The sequence below is a fragment of the Schistocerca gregaria genome, chromosome 9, assembly GCF_023897955.1.
Source record: "Schistocerca gregaria isolate iqSchGreg1 chromosome 9, iqSchGreg1.2, whole genome shotgun sequence".
In the NCBI taxonomy this organism is placed as follows: Eukaryota; Metazoa; Arthropoda; class Insecta; order Orthoptera; family Acrididae; genus Schistocerca; species Schistocerca gregaria.
In genome coordinates, this window is record NC_064928.1 from 208531273 (window position 1) to 208548862 (window position 17590).

Sequence of the window (17590 nt, forward strand, 5' to 3'; positions counted from 1 at the left end):
GGGAGGGTGTTGCAGGACAGGTTGCCATGAGAATTAATTGTTAAGAAAAAATTCGATAAGTTCAGCCGTTTGCGAGTTATTGAGCATTAAAGTTAGCCTACTAGGCCCTTGCGCGGAAAAGTTCAAGATGGTCGCCAAATACAGTTAGTGTCAGTTGTTCTCTAAAGAGTAGACGATAGCGCACCAGACTACTCAGCTTTTGGCTTTCGTTCAATCCTTGCTACCGTCCCATGTTAAATTTTTGTATCGATCTCTTGTTCGGTTTTAGGAAACCAAACGAACACGTTTGGCAACAGGGTCTCTGGCGGGCAGTTCGAATTTGCAGTCGCAACAGCCTGAAAGGGTAACTTCAATGCTAATTAACTCGGGGATGACGCATGAAGCAACGTATTTTTTTTCCTAACATTTATTTCTCAGCACAACCTACCCTGCGACACCGTCATAAGCTTTCCATGCTGTTTCTGACAACCGTGTATAAACGCACGAAATTTTCACACACGATGTCAAAGTACCCGATAACTAAAGCAGCTTCTCAGTAATGTTAAAATATCATTCTAACCTCGTACTGTTCACTAGCAATCGCATCTATTTGTTGCTGAAGATTGCAATTTACTCCGTCACATTAAGTTGTCTTCCCTTGGGTTCTGTACGTGACATTTCATGGAAGTGATTTTTGGAGAAATGCGTGTACTAAAGGCCGTTTTATGTTAGCTATATGTATGCTTTGGAAACTTGTTTTCAGTAAACGTCCTGTTTGACCGACGTAATACTGCCTACACCCGCTGCAGTTAATCATATACACATACCTGAGCTGAGGAACATCTCACGTTTAGATCCATTTTCCTGACAAAGATGTAACCACGAAGTATTGTTTGTTGAAAACTTGCCATAACGGTTGATATTTTCAAATATTGCTAATTTTTTCTGATATTTTGCTGTTATAGTTTATAGCATTACACTAATGTTTTGTTCCTCAGTGGTTTACCTAGCTGTGGTTCAATTCGTTTCTCAATTTTTCTACAAGTTTTGGTATCAACGCTGTTTTCATAAGAGTTCGCTACAGCAATTAGTTTCAGTATATAAGCTTTTTAATTAAATGCCCTTTTATAACGTGGATGACATGAATGGGTATATATCATCACGTCGGTGCAGATTGGTTTACCATAAATACGGAAAACATTTTTATTCTATTGTCTGGTTACAACGAAGTCCAGGAAAATAATGCAGCTATAGAGCTCTAATTCAAGAGTAAAGTTGATTTTACGTTGCATGAAACCCATAGTTTTGGCAGATTTGTGTGTCTGCCTTGCCGTCTTTAAAGAAACTTTCTTTGTGTTCTGCCTTATGGCAGGTCTTGTCATGGGGGAAGCCTCGTCAGAGAGGTCCACCGCATGGGCGTCCAGTGGGGGTTCCCGTTGCCTTCCAGTGATGATGAAATGATAATCACGGCAACACAACACCCAGTCCCTGAGCAAAGAAAATCTCCGACCCAGCCGAGAATCGAACACGGGTCCCTTGCCTTGCAAGACCGCGGCGTTGACCACTCTGCTATGGTAGCGGACTCTCTAAAGAGGAGAATCGTATCATCTACTTAGTACTGGTAATAGTTTTCCACTTTAAATCATTGTATTTCTTAAAAACATGTTTTGCAGATAGTTCATGAATGTTTTTATGTATCTGGCAGATAAACTGACGTCCACAGGCAGACCCTACTTCTGGTGACACTTTTTACCATGTAAGTTGTAATAATTTAAAGATAAAACCAGTCCTAAAAGTCTATTTCATCAATTCTTTTTGCCGTACCTATCTTTCTATGTGTTAATAAATTTAATTTACTGCTTGAAGAGTTTCTTTCAGTGAAACATTAGTGCATAAATTAGCTATCTCTAAAAATGTTAATGTTGTATTGCCTGAAATTTTTATGTTTTGTACTGCTTCTGCAAATTCAAAGCTGCTTTGTTGCGCTGAAAGAATGCTGTAATGTGTATGCACATATTAGCTTGTTATTCAACATACTGTTAAGTTTGTAGTTTGAACATGTGACGTTGTTCACTCATGTGTCGCTTATACCGACACAAGGAAAACCGTAGTCAAGTCTATAAAAGTTTATTGATCAAAGAAAGGAACGTCTGCTTCCACGATAATAACAAAATCACGATTATGGGGTCCCAGAAGTACGAAGACTTGGCATTATGATGATTCCAGAGTTTAACAAAGTAACATATTTATACACTTGCACGGGAAATATTGTAAGTACGAATAAGCTATCCTGAATAACACCAGCACATGAACTGAAAAGTCCATTCCGGATAGAGTCTGAGTGCACCAAGGGAAATGACGAATGCTGAATACAGCGGCCTCGGTCGATACGATGAATGTAGAGCCTCCACGGAAGGAGAGGCTCTCGAAGCCAGAAGAACTGACTTGTATAGTTTGTTTTTCTTTATTAAATTTCGATTCCCCCCGAAGGGGGCGGGCTGGCAGCAGCTTAGTATGCCGCTCATCAGACCAACAGACTTTGTTTTAAAAAGATGAAGGTAATAAATAATAAAAAAAAAACAGGCAACAAAATCGGAGACAAAAGGTAACATGGCGAAAAAAATCGAAGAACTTAAAACAGAGAACAAAGGGATGATGATGCTAATAAAATACATATGAAGAAGACAGGTAAAATAATAGACAGACAATTAAAAAACACAGCTACAATCTGGTTTCTGTTCGCAAAAGACATAAAATTCACACCCAGCGACGGCATGGTTTCTATTCACAACACGGGGAAAGACGAAACAACACTGAACAGACACTGGAACACTGCACTAAAATCTAAAATATGACATACCACAACCGAGAGCAGGCGGGGGGAAACTGGGCAGATGATGGGAAAATAAAAAAGGTGGAAGGTGAGGAAAAGCGAAGGGGGGAGTGGGGGAAGGAGCCAATGCAGGATGAGGACCCATCAGAGGGGTGGGGGTTGCTGAGCAGACGCGACAGGGAGTGGGGAGGGCGGGAAGACGGAAGAGGGGATGAAGGGTATAGAGATGGAGGGTAGGGAGGATACAACAGTGGTGGCAGGGAGTGGGGATGGGAGAGGAGAGGAGCAACCTGGGGTCAGGGGGAACAAGGCAGTGGGAGGTGTAAAGTATGAGGATATGTTCGAGGAATAGGAGCAGATGGGGGAAAGGAATGAGGTCATAAAGGATCCGCATGGGGAACGGGAGGTGTATACAGAGGGCTAGGCGAAGTGCAGGATGCTCAAGGATCTGGAGGGACTTATAGAATTTGGAGGGGGGGGGGGGAGCAGATATCCAGGCGGGACTGGCATAAAAGAGGATGGGGCGGATTAAGGATTTGTAGGTGTGGAGGATGGTAGAGGGGTGCAACCCCCATGTCTGGCCAGAGAGGAGTTTGAGGAGTCGAAGGCGGTTGTGGGCTTTGGATTGGATGGAGAGGAGATGAGGGATCCAGGTGAGGTGACGGTCAATGGTGAGGCCAAGGTAGGTGAGGGTGGAGTTGAGGTGGACAGGACGGGCGCAGACAGTAAGGGACAAATCCAGGAGCCGGAAGGAGCGAGTAATACGACCTATGATGATTGCCTGGGTCTTGGAAGACACCAAGCGGCAAAAAGGTCAAGGTGATTCTGGAAAAGACGTTGGGACCGTTGGACGGTAGGAGCGATGGCGAGGAATGTAGTGTCATCGGCTATTGCAAGAGGTGTACTGGAGGACTTGCGTAGCAGTGACGTCGACATTTATAGCGGCCGGCGGCGAAATACTCGTAGCACATTTCCTGGTCACTTGCGGGGCGGCCGCGGATAGAGTCTTCGGAGGTGGCGGCCTCTGCTAGCCGCTGGTACCGCCGCCTGGTGTCCGTCCGTTATTGCAACAGGCCGAGTCTGCGACGGTGAGGTGTGCAGGGGCCGTGTAGGCAACACGTGTGCCCGACGTGCCCGAAGGGTTGCGAACGCTTTTGCGAAGATCGGCGGTATGGCATTCACTATAGGGGCAAATGGATTTCTCTTGTTTGCGGATTTCAGTTTCAGATCTCACTTCCGGAATCTGTGGATTCAGTACTTTGGAAGATATTTTTTCCATATTCTGAAAGTAGAACGTTTGTACTATTAACTTTCCTCCTTAGATTATTACTGGAATTTGTTGTTGGATCTTCCCTTGTACACGTATCAGGTTTTTTGATAAGAATTGTGATACACTCTATACAAAAATCTTGTACTTGCGCACCTCTGGTGCCTGTCCTAACCTGACAACCCAAGCGGCAGCTTGTGTGATTTGGATCTTAAAATGGACCTGGCTAACTCGCAACGAAACTGTCACCCTTCTACCAAACATAGACATAGAGGAACCTAAACAACAAAAAAAGTAGATGGTGAATCAAAATAAACTTCATGATTTCAGATTTCAAGATCTTTAGATAATCTGTAAAGTAAAAATAATATCGTCTACGCCATGCTCCATCTTCATTAGTTGCCCCACGGACATTGTGTAGTACCTTCACTTCAAACGCCAACGGTCTTGCCGCAGTGGTAACACTGGTTCCCGTCAGATCACCGAAGATAAGCACTGTCGGGCTGGGCTAGCACTTGGATGGGTGATCATTCGGTCTGCCGAGCACTATTGCCATGCTGGGTGCACTCAGCCCTTCTGAGGCAGGCTGAGGAGCTACTTGATTGAGAAGTAGCGGCTTCGGTCTCGTAAACTGACGTACGGCTGGGAGAGCGGTGTTCTGAACACATGCTCCTCCAACATGTCCGCATCCAGTGACGCCTGTGGGCCGAGGATGACACGGCGGCCGGTCGGTCCTTTTGGGCCTTCATGGCCTATTCGGAGTTTAGTTTAGATTTTTTTACTTCAAAACATTCTATCATCCAATTAGCTCTTTACACTATTCTGTCAGTGTCTATGTTTCTGAGTCATATGTTAATAGAGTTGACACTTTGTTCATCTGCACAGATTTCTGGACTTAATTTGTGGTGCCAGCCCATAACAGCATTTATCAGCTACGAGGTGGGCCGCTTTATTTCCATATTTTTATCATTCTGTGATATTACAGATGTTGCCAGATAGACAAATTGACTAACACATTCTGTTTGGCACTAGTCAGTTTCTAACAGAGTATTTAGTTCTTGTCATATTATTCGTATTGCAACCATGGTGAAAGGGTTTAAATAAACCATTTTCCAACTGGTTGGCTGTTTACAAATTCTACAACATATTATCTTACGGCTGCTGCTCCAGCCGTGTACAAAGTTTTAATATCCTAATGACATTACGACTTGTAACAAGCCACCAAAGAGCCTCTTATACCAAAACAGGAAATATCTCTGGATAGCCTCCAAAACTTTGTTGGTAAAGTACTGGATCACAACACAGAAGCAAATCCTTGTTAATGCTCTGTCGTCTCTCTCTCTCTCTCTCTCTCTCTCTGCTTCAGTATGTAAGACGTCACACGGGACTACTACATTACATCATCTTCCAGAGTCGACGTATGGATTCAGAAGGTTGAGCTGAGCCGTCTCAGGAAGCTTCAGTATATGAATTTTTTTGATAATGACTATATATTGTAAAGAAAATACACACTTTTTCAACACGTAATGAGATAAATACTTCATTGGGCTTGTGGTGTCACATGGCGAAGATGGAGGGAAGTGAGTATGTGTGCGTCTGCCTTGAGTTATAAAATCCACCACTGCTTCTCTAAATTGCTGTACTTTATCCCTCAGGAAAGTCAATTAAATGTGGAGCTGATCTTTAAAAAAAACTGAACTGTGCAGTTGAGGCAGGAGCTCTAAACATGACATTAAATGGAAAAATAATGGTTGTAAAATAATATTAATATATTTTGTACATCATTTCCATTTGTTCTTTTTTCTTGACTCTCAAAAAGTGAGTATGTGATTTCTAATATTTATATCATTAATTCAGCCAGTCTTAATTTAGGCCAATGAAGTCCACTTACTTCGTTCTGATACGTGGGTTGTCCAGAAAGTAAGTTCCGTTCGGTCGTGAAATGAAAACCACTATGAGTGTCCGGCTAAGCCTTTCACAGATGGGCAGCGTCTCTAGTACGCCCGTCGATCGTGTCGCGTCGCTCTTTGCAGTTTTGAGTGAACAGTGAGCACGTATAGAGGCGTACGGAACAGCGTCTCCCGCCAAATATGAAGGCCTGGTTAGAGATTTCGCCTGTGTCATGCAGCCCACATAACACAACTGTCGAGCAGTTCCATCTTATTGCCAGTTCTCGGCCGCACACTGAAGGGGCAATGAAGACGCTCCTACAGCGTTTCCGATGAGAAGTGTTGACCACCCACAATACAGTCCGTAATTGGTTCCCCCTGAGTCTCATCTCTGCTGGCTGCGAAGACAAAAATTTTCCACAGACAACGAGCTGCAGACCAGTGCAGGTAACTGGCCGAAAGCACAGACAGCTGCTTTCTGTGGCGAGGATATTGGAAAGTTGATGCGACACTATGTAGAGAAGTAGGTGGAAGGTGTACCCAACTGTTGGAAACAAAACGTTTCTGGTTTTCACTGTGGTTTCCATTTTGCAACCGATCGGAACTCACTTTTTTTACAACCCTCGTACAGTTCCGCATTTTCTCACTAATGACGGAATCAATCTTTCCCTCTTAGTTACCTCAGCTCGATCTTGCCCATGGAATTACTACTTTAACATCTTGTTAAAAATTTACATCATGATTCCCAGTCACAATGGAAGGCGGCAAGCATAAGTGGTGCTACAGAATGCTGTGGCAATGGATGACGCTGCGTCAAGTAGGACATCCGATTCGTCCGCTTCTGTTGACTTATCACAGGCATCTTCAGCATATGGGTTGCTAAAGTTGATAAGGTATCCCAGAGAAAAGAAACACATTATAACGTGTAATGGAAATAATACTTTATTGGCGTTGCGGTGATGCATAGCGAAGCTGCAGGGTAATGAGTGTGTGTGCATGTTGAGTGCTGCGATGATGGGTGATGGTGGTCGAAGTTGGTGGTTCTAGCATCGTGTAATCGTCCACGGTCCACTGAGGCCCTAATGGTGGCCGTAGCCGAGGCTCAGACCGTGTCCGTATCCTCCGTATCCCAGGCTGACGGCGGGGGCGGCGGCGTAGCCCAGACCGAGTCCGTGTCCGTAGCCCAGACCGTGTCCATAGCCGTAGCCCAGGCCGATGGCGGGGGCGGCAGCGATGGCGGGGGCGGCGGCGATGGCGGGGGCGGCGACAGCCACGGGGGCGGCCACCTTAGCCACTGCAGGGGCGTAGTGAGTCGTGCCGTAGCTCACCTGCTCAGACAGAAAACACCCGAACGTTGATACCCATGGTGGTAGTTGGTTGACATAGTGGGAACTGACACGTGTGAAAGTAATAACAGAACCAAAACCCTTCTGACATGGACCCGCAGACGAGTCATTTTAGATGCATCTGCCAACGTGTGGGCACGACCCACCACAAGATTCAATATGAAATACTCTCCCAGTTAGCACAAGTGTATCTGGAATCAAAACATGAGTAGTGTCATTTCCGCTTCCTTATAAAGTTTACTGAGCACCAAAATTCTTCTACTTGTTTTAATTTCCTATTGCACTTGGTAACCATTGTTGCTACAAGCGCATCATGGTCAAGAGCAAAGACTTTAGGTCTATTATTTCTACATCTACATCCATACCCTGAAAACCAATGTGAAGTGCATGACAGAGGGTACTTTCCATTGTACCATTTAATAGGGCTTCTTCCACAGGCTTCCACACATCAAGCGCGGAAAAAATGTCTGTTTACGTGCCTCTGTGTGTGCTCTAATTGTTCTACCCCTGTGCTCATGATTTCTACGGGGGCAGTATATGGTGAACTGTGGTACATTACTACATTCGTCATTTAAAGCTTTTTCATGAGACATTGTAAGTATTCTTTCGCGAAATAGTTTGTATCTATCTTCAAGTGTCTGCCAGTTCAGTGTCTTTAGCATCTCCGAATACATCAGATATCTCATGTTAGTCCTATCTGCTGTGGATTCCACACAACTGAGTTTTTGTGATTGATGTATAGTAGACACCTGCCACTCTTTGTGCTCCTTTCGTATATCTGATAATGACCAATTCCGAAAAGTCGTAATACAAAACGTCATATTATCTAGCGATCTAGACAGTTTCATTCATGAAAAAGTAAATTAATTATTTAACTTTGTTTTTTGTTGATAAATAAAATTTGATAGCTAGCCTTGATGAAATCTTCTCTGATTATCACCCAAGTCATGGCGTCAAGTTTTCCGCCATGTTTTGATGAGTGTCTCACTCGTCATTTTCAGGAGCCTGAAAATGACGAGTGGGAATGTCGTTGAAACGTTACAAGAACACGAAGCCACTACTCGGCTAATAATCCGACAAGATTTCGTCAATATAATTCTCAGAGAATGCTTGCTTTCTTTCATAGCTACCCCTCATATTTGATATACAACTTTTATACACTTCTCAAATACTACACACAGTAAGTCACGTGGTAAGCAGTGGAGTGTACAGGGCACATACCTGTGAGACGCTGGAGACGGCAGCGGGGGCGTGGGCAATGGCTGGAGCAACAGCCACTGCGGGGGCGTGAGCAATGGCGGGGGCGGCGATGGCTGCGGGGGCGGCGGCCAGGGCCAGGCCGTGTCCGTAGCCTCCGTATCCTCCATAACCTCCGTAGCCTCCGTATCCCAGACCCAGCAGGCCTCGCTTCTCCTGCTTCTTCTCCTCCTCAGCAAACGCCACGGTGGCCAGAGCCAGCACTACGATAGCCTGGTGACAAAGAGATGGTAGGAAATTTATTCCAAGCTCCAAGGTATCAGTAATGTTTGATGGTGAACGTGTTTCGGCACTGCTGTGTCCTTCAGAAGAGATGCGACACAAGAGCTAAGATACATACGACTCAGGCGCAATATTGTTTAAGTTACACTCCAGAGATGGCACACTCTATAAGAACATAAAGCTCCACTCAGCACTTAGTTAGACAAGGCGCTACCTCAAGGCAGTATCTCAGCCAGTAACAAAGGTCTCAGTTACAATAGCCGCCCAGAAGGGACATCTGGACTTTATGTAGGCGATGTGATCTATCGTTCGTTAGATCTTATATAGGCGATGTGAGCTATCGTTCGTTAGATCTATGACCTCACCAGTGCATTAACACAGATTACTGCAAAGAAACATTGACCAATATAGTCATACACAGTCTTCAAACTCCATTTAATTACTTCAAAACTTCTTTCAATACAGTCGTAAATTCTTGTTAATCTTTCTTTCCATCTGTTTCTACTATAGCTGTTGTCCGAATGTATTTCGGTCGTTAAAAAGCTGTATATTTGTTGCAACCATACACCTCAGTGCAGCGGGTACTCAGCAGTAGGGGGCATCTTCCTGCCACATTTAAATGTTTCTTCAAGTGCATTTGTTGAATACAGCAGCTACCAGATAGTGAAACAGAACGGAAAGAGGTTAGTATTTCATATCACTTTGACAATGCAACTTTTATGTCCAGTAAGTGTGTAGGTTTCCCTGAAAAAATTTAGATGACATAAATCTTTTCAATGTATTGTCTGAAGATGTGCCGCTGTCAGCCTATTCCTTCTTTTAGTTAATTGGAACTATAAAGCCGCTTTCTCCCCTATTCCAATCAGTACATCACCTCCGCTGCATTCTTCCATAGAGCCGCATTTCAAAAGCTTATAATCTCTTGTTGTCTATACTGTTTATCTTCCACATTTTACTTGCTTATAAAGCACACTCCAAACAAATACTTGTGTACTGAGCATACGAAAGTCACTGCAAACGTGGCCAAAACGTTGGTTTTATTTTGCGACAGTTAGTTTAGAATATGGCGCGACGCAACAGGCTGAAAACTTTTACGTTAACTTGTGTCTTGTTTAAGGAATTGTCCTGTCGTACACTGGTGAATCAGACAGAGGCTTTAGAAACACATTTGCTGTAACGACGAGTGTTACTTTTATTCCCTGGCTGATAATCTTGTTTGGCAGTTGGTTCGTGTACAGTAGCCTACTTGATTGTTTCGACTGAGATTCTGTAGGTGATACGTCATAAATTTTATAAGTAAATGTAAATAATCAGCTGCACAGTCAAACACATTAATCTCTCCTATTTTTGTCTCGGGCATATTGTTCCAGACATACATAGCATAGTTGCCATCCCCCACTTCTGACCAACGTTTTCAGGAGGTTTCTCTTGATAATAAGGTAAGTACTGGAACTTCAAATCCCCTCCTATATGTACCCAATTGGCGATCGCTCTGCACCACCATATCTCGCTTCGCGTTTGGCTTAAAAGAACTGTGACACTACAATAGGCTGGATCTCAAACAGGCCACTTTTCTCCTAGGAGTAGAAATCCTTTCATTGCCAACTAGGACAGTCTGTGCATCACCACCAGTTTTTATGGCACTGCGCTGCAGATCTCCTGACTCTCCATAGGGTCAAGACTTGAGTAGCATACTTGAAAGGAAATCCTTTGGTGGTTACACACACAGCATCTCGTGAACAGTCGCAGAGCCAGGGATTACGTTAGGTAAGATTAGATTGGGTTGGGTTAGGTTGGGTGATATTAGGCTGGGTTTCACTAGGTTGAGTTACATTAGTTTGGTTCAGGTTAGGCTGGTTTAGTTTAGTTTGGTTTAGATTGGATAGGTTTAGTTTAGATTGGGTTGGGGGAAGTTGGTTACATTAGGTTGAGCTACGTAAAGGTTTGGTTGCATTACATTGTGTTAGGGTGCTGTGGGTTAGCTTGGTTTAATTTCATTTGGGTTAGGCTAGGTTATTTTAGATTACGTTAGGTTAGGTTACTGCAGTGATACCGCAGATGTTAAACAAAACATTGAATTTACTCTGAACACACTTAATCAAGTACACCTTAGTATGCAATAGGTTACAATTTTTTTTGTCTGTGACATACTGAATCACAATTACATTAAAAATTATTTTACCCCAACTACTGATCAAGGTATTTCCCTTGGTTGTAAAACAAATACTGGAAATGGAAAGCCCTTCCCAAATATTCCCAACCACATCTGGAAATCCGGCTACCAGCTGGTATGGCATTAAACTGAAGAGGCCCTGACTCAGCCATGGGTCACTACTCAGACAGCGTGCTCTACCTAGAGATGCCCATGACTGTAAGGTAAACACCAGATTCGGTAATCTCCCTTCTACTCCAATTTGGAACTGATCTCCACCACCAACAGCTCACTCAGTATTTGACTGAAACGAAGTGTGTCTCTGTAAAGGGCACAGATCTCAAACAGCTCTCTTCTCACAAAGGAGTAGACAAAGAAAAAGCGGCGTGAGCCGAGTGAAGGTCTGTAATCATACTGATGGCTGTAACCAGTCCACTCTTCATTGCACCACCCTGCCTGTCAATACATCAGCATGACCATTTACTCAACGAGAAATGGTGGGTTCGGCAGTGGAATTCATGACACCTCAGGTATGTTCTCAACAACAAGCTCACTCTGACGAGTATAAATACTGGTCACCTTGGCAGGCTGTGGCCTCCAATCTGCGAGTCATTGAGTCGGTGTCTGTTGCTGTGTGGGATTTCCCAGTGAGGCCACCATTGCACAGATGTCATCCCCAGACCTCCTTTTTGGGGCCACAGGCACTGCACTGAGGTGCTGTGTGTAACACCGAGGCCTCCGCCAGCAGCCCATCAGGCATCTTCCATACTCCAGTGCTGTCCTTAGACACCTTACCTACAACCTAACCAGGCTGCTGACCAAGCTCAGTATCGCTGCCCAGCGAAACTACCCATGCAAAGTCACCCCATCACTGGGCCGAGCTGGATATAGCTATGCTCACTATGTCTCACCATGGACTGTGGTTTCGATGCTTCCCAGACGTGGGCACAGTTCTTCTGTAATAAACTATTTGGAAGTAAACAATGTATTCAACTGCCTGAAGCTGTCTGTGTCTTGTGCTGCCCACCTACTTCCACCAGAGAACCCCAGCACCTGCAACCACCTGGACCTCGTTCTGCCCCACTGGCTGCTCACCTGCTATTAGGCCGAAATTAACCGAGACTCTGTAATCTATCGCACCTCAAAAATCACGCTCTTCCTTTGGAGTAGAGAGTGAAAAGAACATAAAAATGTCAGGTTGATCTCATTTATATACAACATGTTCGCAGTTCACACAACCATATTTGTTTTATTTTTCTCCTTGACTATGGACAGCTGTGTCCCAGAATAAATTAAAAATAGTTCCAGTCTGCTAATTTCTGGGAGCTGGTTTTTGGTAGATTTCCCTTGATTACATTGCAAATGCTGGAAACTGTAATCACAGGCAGATCTTTCCCAATTGTGAACACCTCTGCCCCATTTCCAATTACTTCAGTACATATCTGAAAAGAATTGAGGCTCTATAATCTGAAACAACTTGTGCCATCCCTGGGCGTAGAGAATGAACACTACAATAAATAAGTCTGATCGATGTATTCTTTCGCAAATATTCTCTGTTGGGACATCTCCTGTCGAGTTTGTGACATTTGTGCATAATGACATTTGTGCTAACGTTTCTGCAGAGCTCAAGACACTTCAGGTATATAGTTGCTTTCTCATTACTTAGACTTCGCAAACTCATAACTTAACTTAGATCTCCGACTAAGGTAAACAGTAGTCTGCGACCACCACCAGGTTTCTTACTGTAACATTCGTTTGCTCGCTAAGTCATAACCTAACTGTCGAATTTCACCGTAACCCAGACCTCTTGCTATGCTACAGATTAGTCTGTTACCATACCAGATTTCTTGCTATAATATTCGTTAGCTTTCCAGCTCCCAATCAGAGTGTCATATTCCCACATAACCTAGACCTCGGGCTAAGCTTCAGAGCAATCTGTCACCACAACTTGGTTTTATACAGTAACATTCGCTGGCTTTTCAAGACATAGCCAACCTGTCATATTCGAACTAACGTAGATCTCGTTCTAAGCTCAGACTGTCATCACAACAAGTTTTTTTTCAGATTCATTGGCTGCCTACCAAGAGTGTCAAATTTCACATAAATGTCTCTTTGCAGAGGTGCCATTGCGCAGAAGTGGTCCCACCCTCTTCTGCCGGGCTGCCTGGTGTTCGGCCGAAAACAAACTAGATTCTACAGTAGATCGGATCTCGACAAAGGAGACGATGCAGGAAAAACAACTATCACTCAGTCTTCCTTAAATACAACACGATTTCGTAACAATTAAGGCTTCGGTGTCTCAGATATTCCCTACGTTGTTCTTCGATGATCACTGCTACACTCCTTTGTTCTTCGATGATCACTGCTATGTTGCCTGTTATTATTATAGCTGCGGTTCTTAACTTGTCTGCTATCTGCTGTCATGCATATCTGGTAAAGAGTTCAAACGCTACAAGACTATATGCTACAACTGCGCGCACTATCATTTTGTAACCGATTTTCTTTAAAAATGCACTACACTTTCCGAGATCTATTCTAACAGCTCCAAGTATCCCATCCCCTTGATCTTTTACAGATTTCGGTTTATGTTCCTATCCCTAAATATTTAAAGTATTTTATTTGCTCCACAAGTTTACTTCTTATCGTATAATCGGATACTGTCTGGTTCAGGTTTACGTAGAGATATTACTTTAGAACAAATTAATGTATTTGTAATATTCTTTACGTTTTTTTCCTCAGTCACTTGAGAAAACTATATTTTTTGCATATTTATATATTACAATAATGACCTTGTACATATATTTTCAATCCTCAGACGCACGGTCTATGCAAAAGAGAATTAAGTAGATGTTTGTTGGTGCGGCATACATTCGAAAAACTACTGCGATGCAATCCTTGACGCTGCCGTATCTTTTAGAAATGCCTTAATCTCTGCATAACTAGTGTCACCTACATCCATTCGTATCTGTTTACAGTGTTCAAGCTTTGGTCTTCTTCAACAATTTCTCCCCCCCCCCTTCCCCCTCCTCGATCTTCTTACTTCCATATGAAGCTATAGTCGAAAATCATACTTTATGAAAAGTCTTCGTAACACAAAAGCAAATCTTTTATCGCTATTTCCATCCAACATTTTATATCCTCGTTTCTTCAGGCGTCTCCAACTAATTTCCTAGCAAAATTCGTATACTATTCTCAGCGCCTCATTTTCTAATCTAATTCACTCAGAGTCATCTGACTTAATTCGGATGCATTCCGTTATCCTGGTTTTACTTTGATGATTTTCATGCTATTGCTTCTTTTCAACTCACCATTCAATCCCTTCAATTGCCCTTGTAAGTTGTTAGGCATAATTACAATGTTATCCGATCCCCTCAAAGCTGTCCTTTTTTTCCAGTCAACTTCGAATCTGTTTCCAAATTTCTCTTCGATTCCCTTGCTTCATGTACACAATGATAGCATCTGGGAAGGTGTGGCGACTCTGTCCTACCCCTTTCCGTTACTACTTGCTGATTCCCATTCATGTCTGTCCAGTTGCATTGCACGTAGCTAAATACCAATAAAAGGCTTTAAGAAAATCGATGTTTGTCGACAGCTCTCATCGATGACAGCGACATTTTATGTGATAACTCCACAGCACAGTATACTCACCAGGACCCTCATGTTGTTGTTGTTGTTGTTGTGCTTGCTGCTGTGGCTGCTTGCAGACTGATGTCCTGAGCGGTCGCAAGGGGTGCTATATATGTGCTGGAGGGGAACGCTGGATTACTCATGGGAGCCAAACCTTTCACAGCTGAGGAGGGGCGGTAAGGAGCAGAACGGCGGGCTCCGGGGTGAAAGGCGACGGGGCACCGTGTGGCCGGCCGTCTGTGACGTCACGCTGAGCCACGTGACATTCTGTGACGCAGGCCTGGTCGCCTGCCTTTGTCTCAGCTCACTTGTGGGATACTGTTCTCAACACGATGTGTGATCAGCAACTACGGTGAAGCATGACCTGTAACTCGCTTGTATGCTGGCCTCGCGGTTGGTCTGTAATGAGTTCCTGTGGTAGGCCGTAAAATTCCTCCAACAGTGCAAGTTCCAACTGCTGGATGGTCGATGGTACACGTGCACGTGCTTCAATAGGTCTCCGCAACGCATCCCACACGTGTTAAACGGGACTGAAGTCACAGTGAGGAGGGAGTGGGCGGTGGAACGGGCATCCAGTCCATCCTCTCGTTCCAAGATGTCGTCCATCTGCACTTGTCAATTTACTCGCTCATCGTCATCCATAAAGATGAACTCGGGGTCCAATGCACCCTGCAAAAGACGCGCTTAGGGAAGAACTACAGTCTCACTACCACTATGACCGGTGAGCTTACCACGTTCAAAGATTTGGAGATCAGTACCCCCATGCAAGATCATGTCTCCCACGCCCTAGCACCTGACCCACCATTGTTAATCATTTTCCTGGCTGCATTAAATACCTCCTTAGAGTGAGTGGTGGGAATAGGAAATGTACTCAGGAACATTGTCGAACATAATCGTTCTGGTGGTCCATGTGTGCAGGTTCGTGGGCTGTTCGGAAAGTAAGGTCTGATCGGTTGAAAACCACAGTGAAAAATAAATATTTTTTTTTATTCGCAGCAGTTAGCCACACTTTTCAGCTACCTCTCTTAATAGTCGCCGCTCCGACTTAGACATTTGTGGTGGCGTTGTAGAAATTTTGCAGTAGCCTCGTCATAGAAAGCAGCCGCCTTTGCTTTCCGCCAGTTCTCTACACTGGTCTTCCTTTCGTTGTTTGTGCCAAAATGTTGTCTTCGTAGATGGCGGTTCATGTGAGACGAGATGAATAACAGAGGGAGCCAATTAAGGGCTGTATTGTGGGTGATCAGTTCCCATCGAAAACGCTGCAGGAGTGTATTCATTGCCCTTGCAGAAAGCGGCTGAAAATTGTGTTGAAGAAAGAAACGAATGACATTTTTTTATGTGGGCTGCATAGCTTCCGGCGAAATCCCTCACCAGATCCACATACTTGTCGGGAGACACTGTTGTTTTAGGCATTTCTACCCGATCAATTGGCGCTCTGAACGGAAAAGAGCGAAGTGAAGCAATCGACAGACACACTAAAGACACTGCCCAAGACATCTGTGCGAAGTTCCATCGGATTTTCACGGTGGTTCCCATTTCGCGTACCTTACTTTCTGAGTAGGCCTAATATAACGCCACATGGGCGTACTGACCTTCAAATCTTCGAAGACACGCTCACCGTTCACTTTTATTGTGACAGTGTCCTACTTTCCCTTTGCGGGTCTTTCCATCGGGCTACCTGCGTTAACTTTAAAGATAGCAAAATACTTCTGTATTTAAGACAACCGGTTTCAACAGACTTTCCTGTCATCTTCAGACCTTAAAATCTTTTTGTTGTAAAACATGTTCATTTTACGCTGAACCCCAAGCACAAGATAGATAAAATTCAACACATTATAAATGGTTTGTCATCTCTAAAATGTGTAAAGCTCCTTTATGTTCTTTTAAATATTCTAGCGATGACGAAACATTTGTAATGTGCTATTTTTTTATCCAACTGACATCTTGTGCTTGAGGTTCAGCGTAAAATGATCATGTTTTACAACAAAATGGTTTTAATATCTGAAGATGACAGGAAAGTCTGCTCAAAAAGATTGTCCCAAATAAAGAAATATTCTAGGCAAAATTGGCTGTTGAATTTTTTTCCTTTTTTTGGGATGGGGGGGGGGGGCGGTTGAATTTGCGCGCCGCATCCAATAACGCATTTGGAGGAGCTACTCAAACGAGAGAGTATTCGGCGAATGGACTGGCCTGTCCGTTATCTCGGCTGAAATCTCATTGAGAGCATGTAAGACGCGTTGCTTAAACGTATTGCAGCATATCGACAATCCCGCACTTTAAACTTCCTGACAAATTAAAACTGTCTACCGGACCGAGACTCGTACTCGGGACCTTTGCCGAGTTCGAGTCTCGGTCCGGCACACAGTTTTAATCTGCCAGGAAGTTTCATATCAGCGCACACTCCGCTGCAGAGTGAAAATCTCAATCTCGCACTTGTCAGCCGTACACGTTTGAGAGTATGAACTGCCGAACGTGACGATCACACACACAGTTAAGAACCATGTTCCGCCGTTTATTCTGTCCAGAGGACCATCATAAATGGACTGACAGTCCTGTTTGTCTCAGCATGTGCGAGGTGCGACAATGAAGTAATGAGACTGATTTTCTTTGCAAGATGTGGCAACCCTGCAGGCTTGTGTAGGCACAATATCTTTGACCTTGGTCTATAAGATGATTATAGTCCAAGCGTCACATCGACCGCTGTTGTGTGGGGAAATGCTGCTCCAACCCACATACAATGGCTACAAAGAATTCAGAATCGTGCTCTGAAAAGAGCACTCCATCTGCCATACCGGTTCCCAACGAATGAACTTCACCACCTCGCAGGGGTACCCTATTTGAAAGACCGATTCAGAACGACTGCCAAAACCTTTTACTAAAACACACAAGTCAGATAACGAACTTGTACGAGAACTTGGACACAGGGTGTACTACCTGGCCTCCGCCAGATGGCCCGATGATCTACGTGAATAACAACACTACACATCTTGTGTGTATATTTTTATATAATTTTAATAA

The 17590-nt window shown here is 43.9% G+C and overlaps 1 protein-coding gene across 1 annotated transcript in view; it reads right to left on the reverse strand.

Annotated features, from left to right (window-relative positions):
- Positions 1 to 6894: 6894 nt before the first annotated feature.
- The window catches only part of LOC126291615 (cuticle protein 65), a 77294-nt gene continuing 66598 nt past the window's right edge, over positions 6895 to 17590 (reverse strand). The window contains exon 3 of the mRNA XM_049985152.1: positions 6895 to 7296. Coding sequence (XP_049841109.1) covers positions 7048 to 7296 — 249 coding nt within the window. The 3' untranslated portion in view covers positions 6895 to 7047. The remainder of the gene's footprint in view (positions 7297 to 17590) is intronic.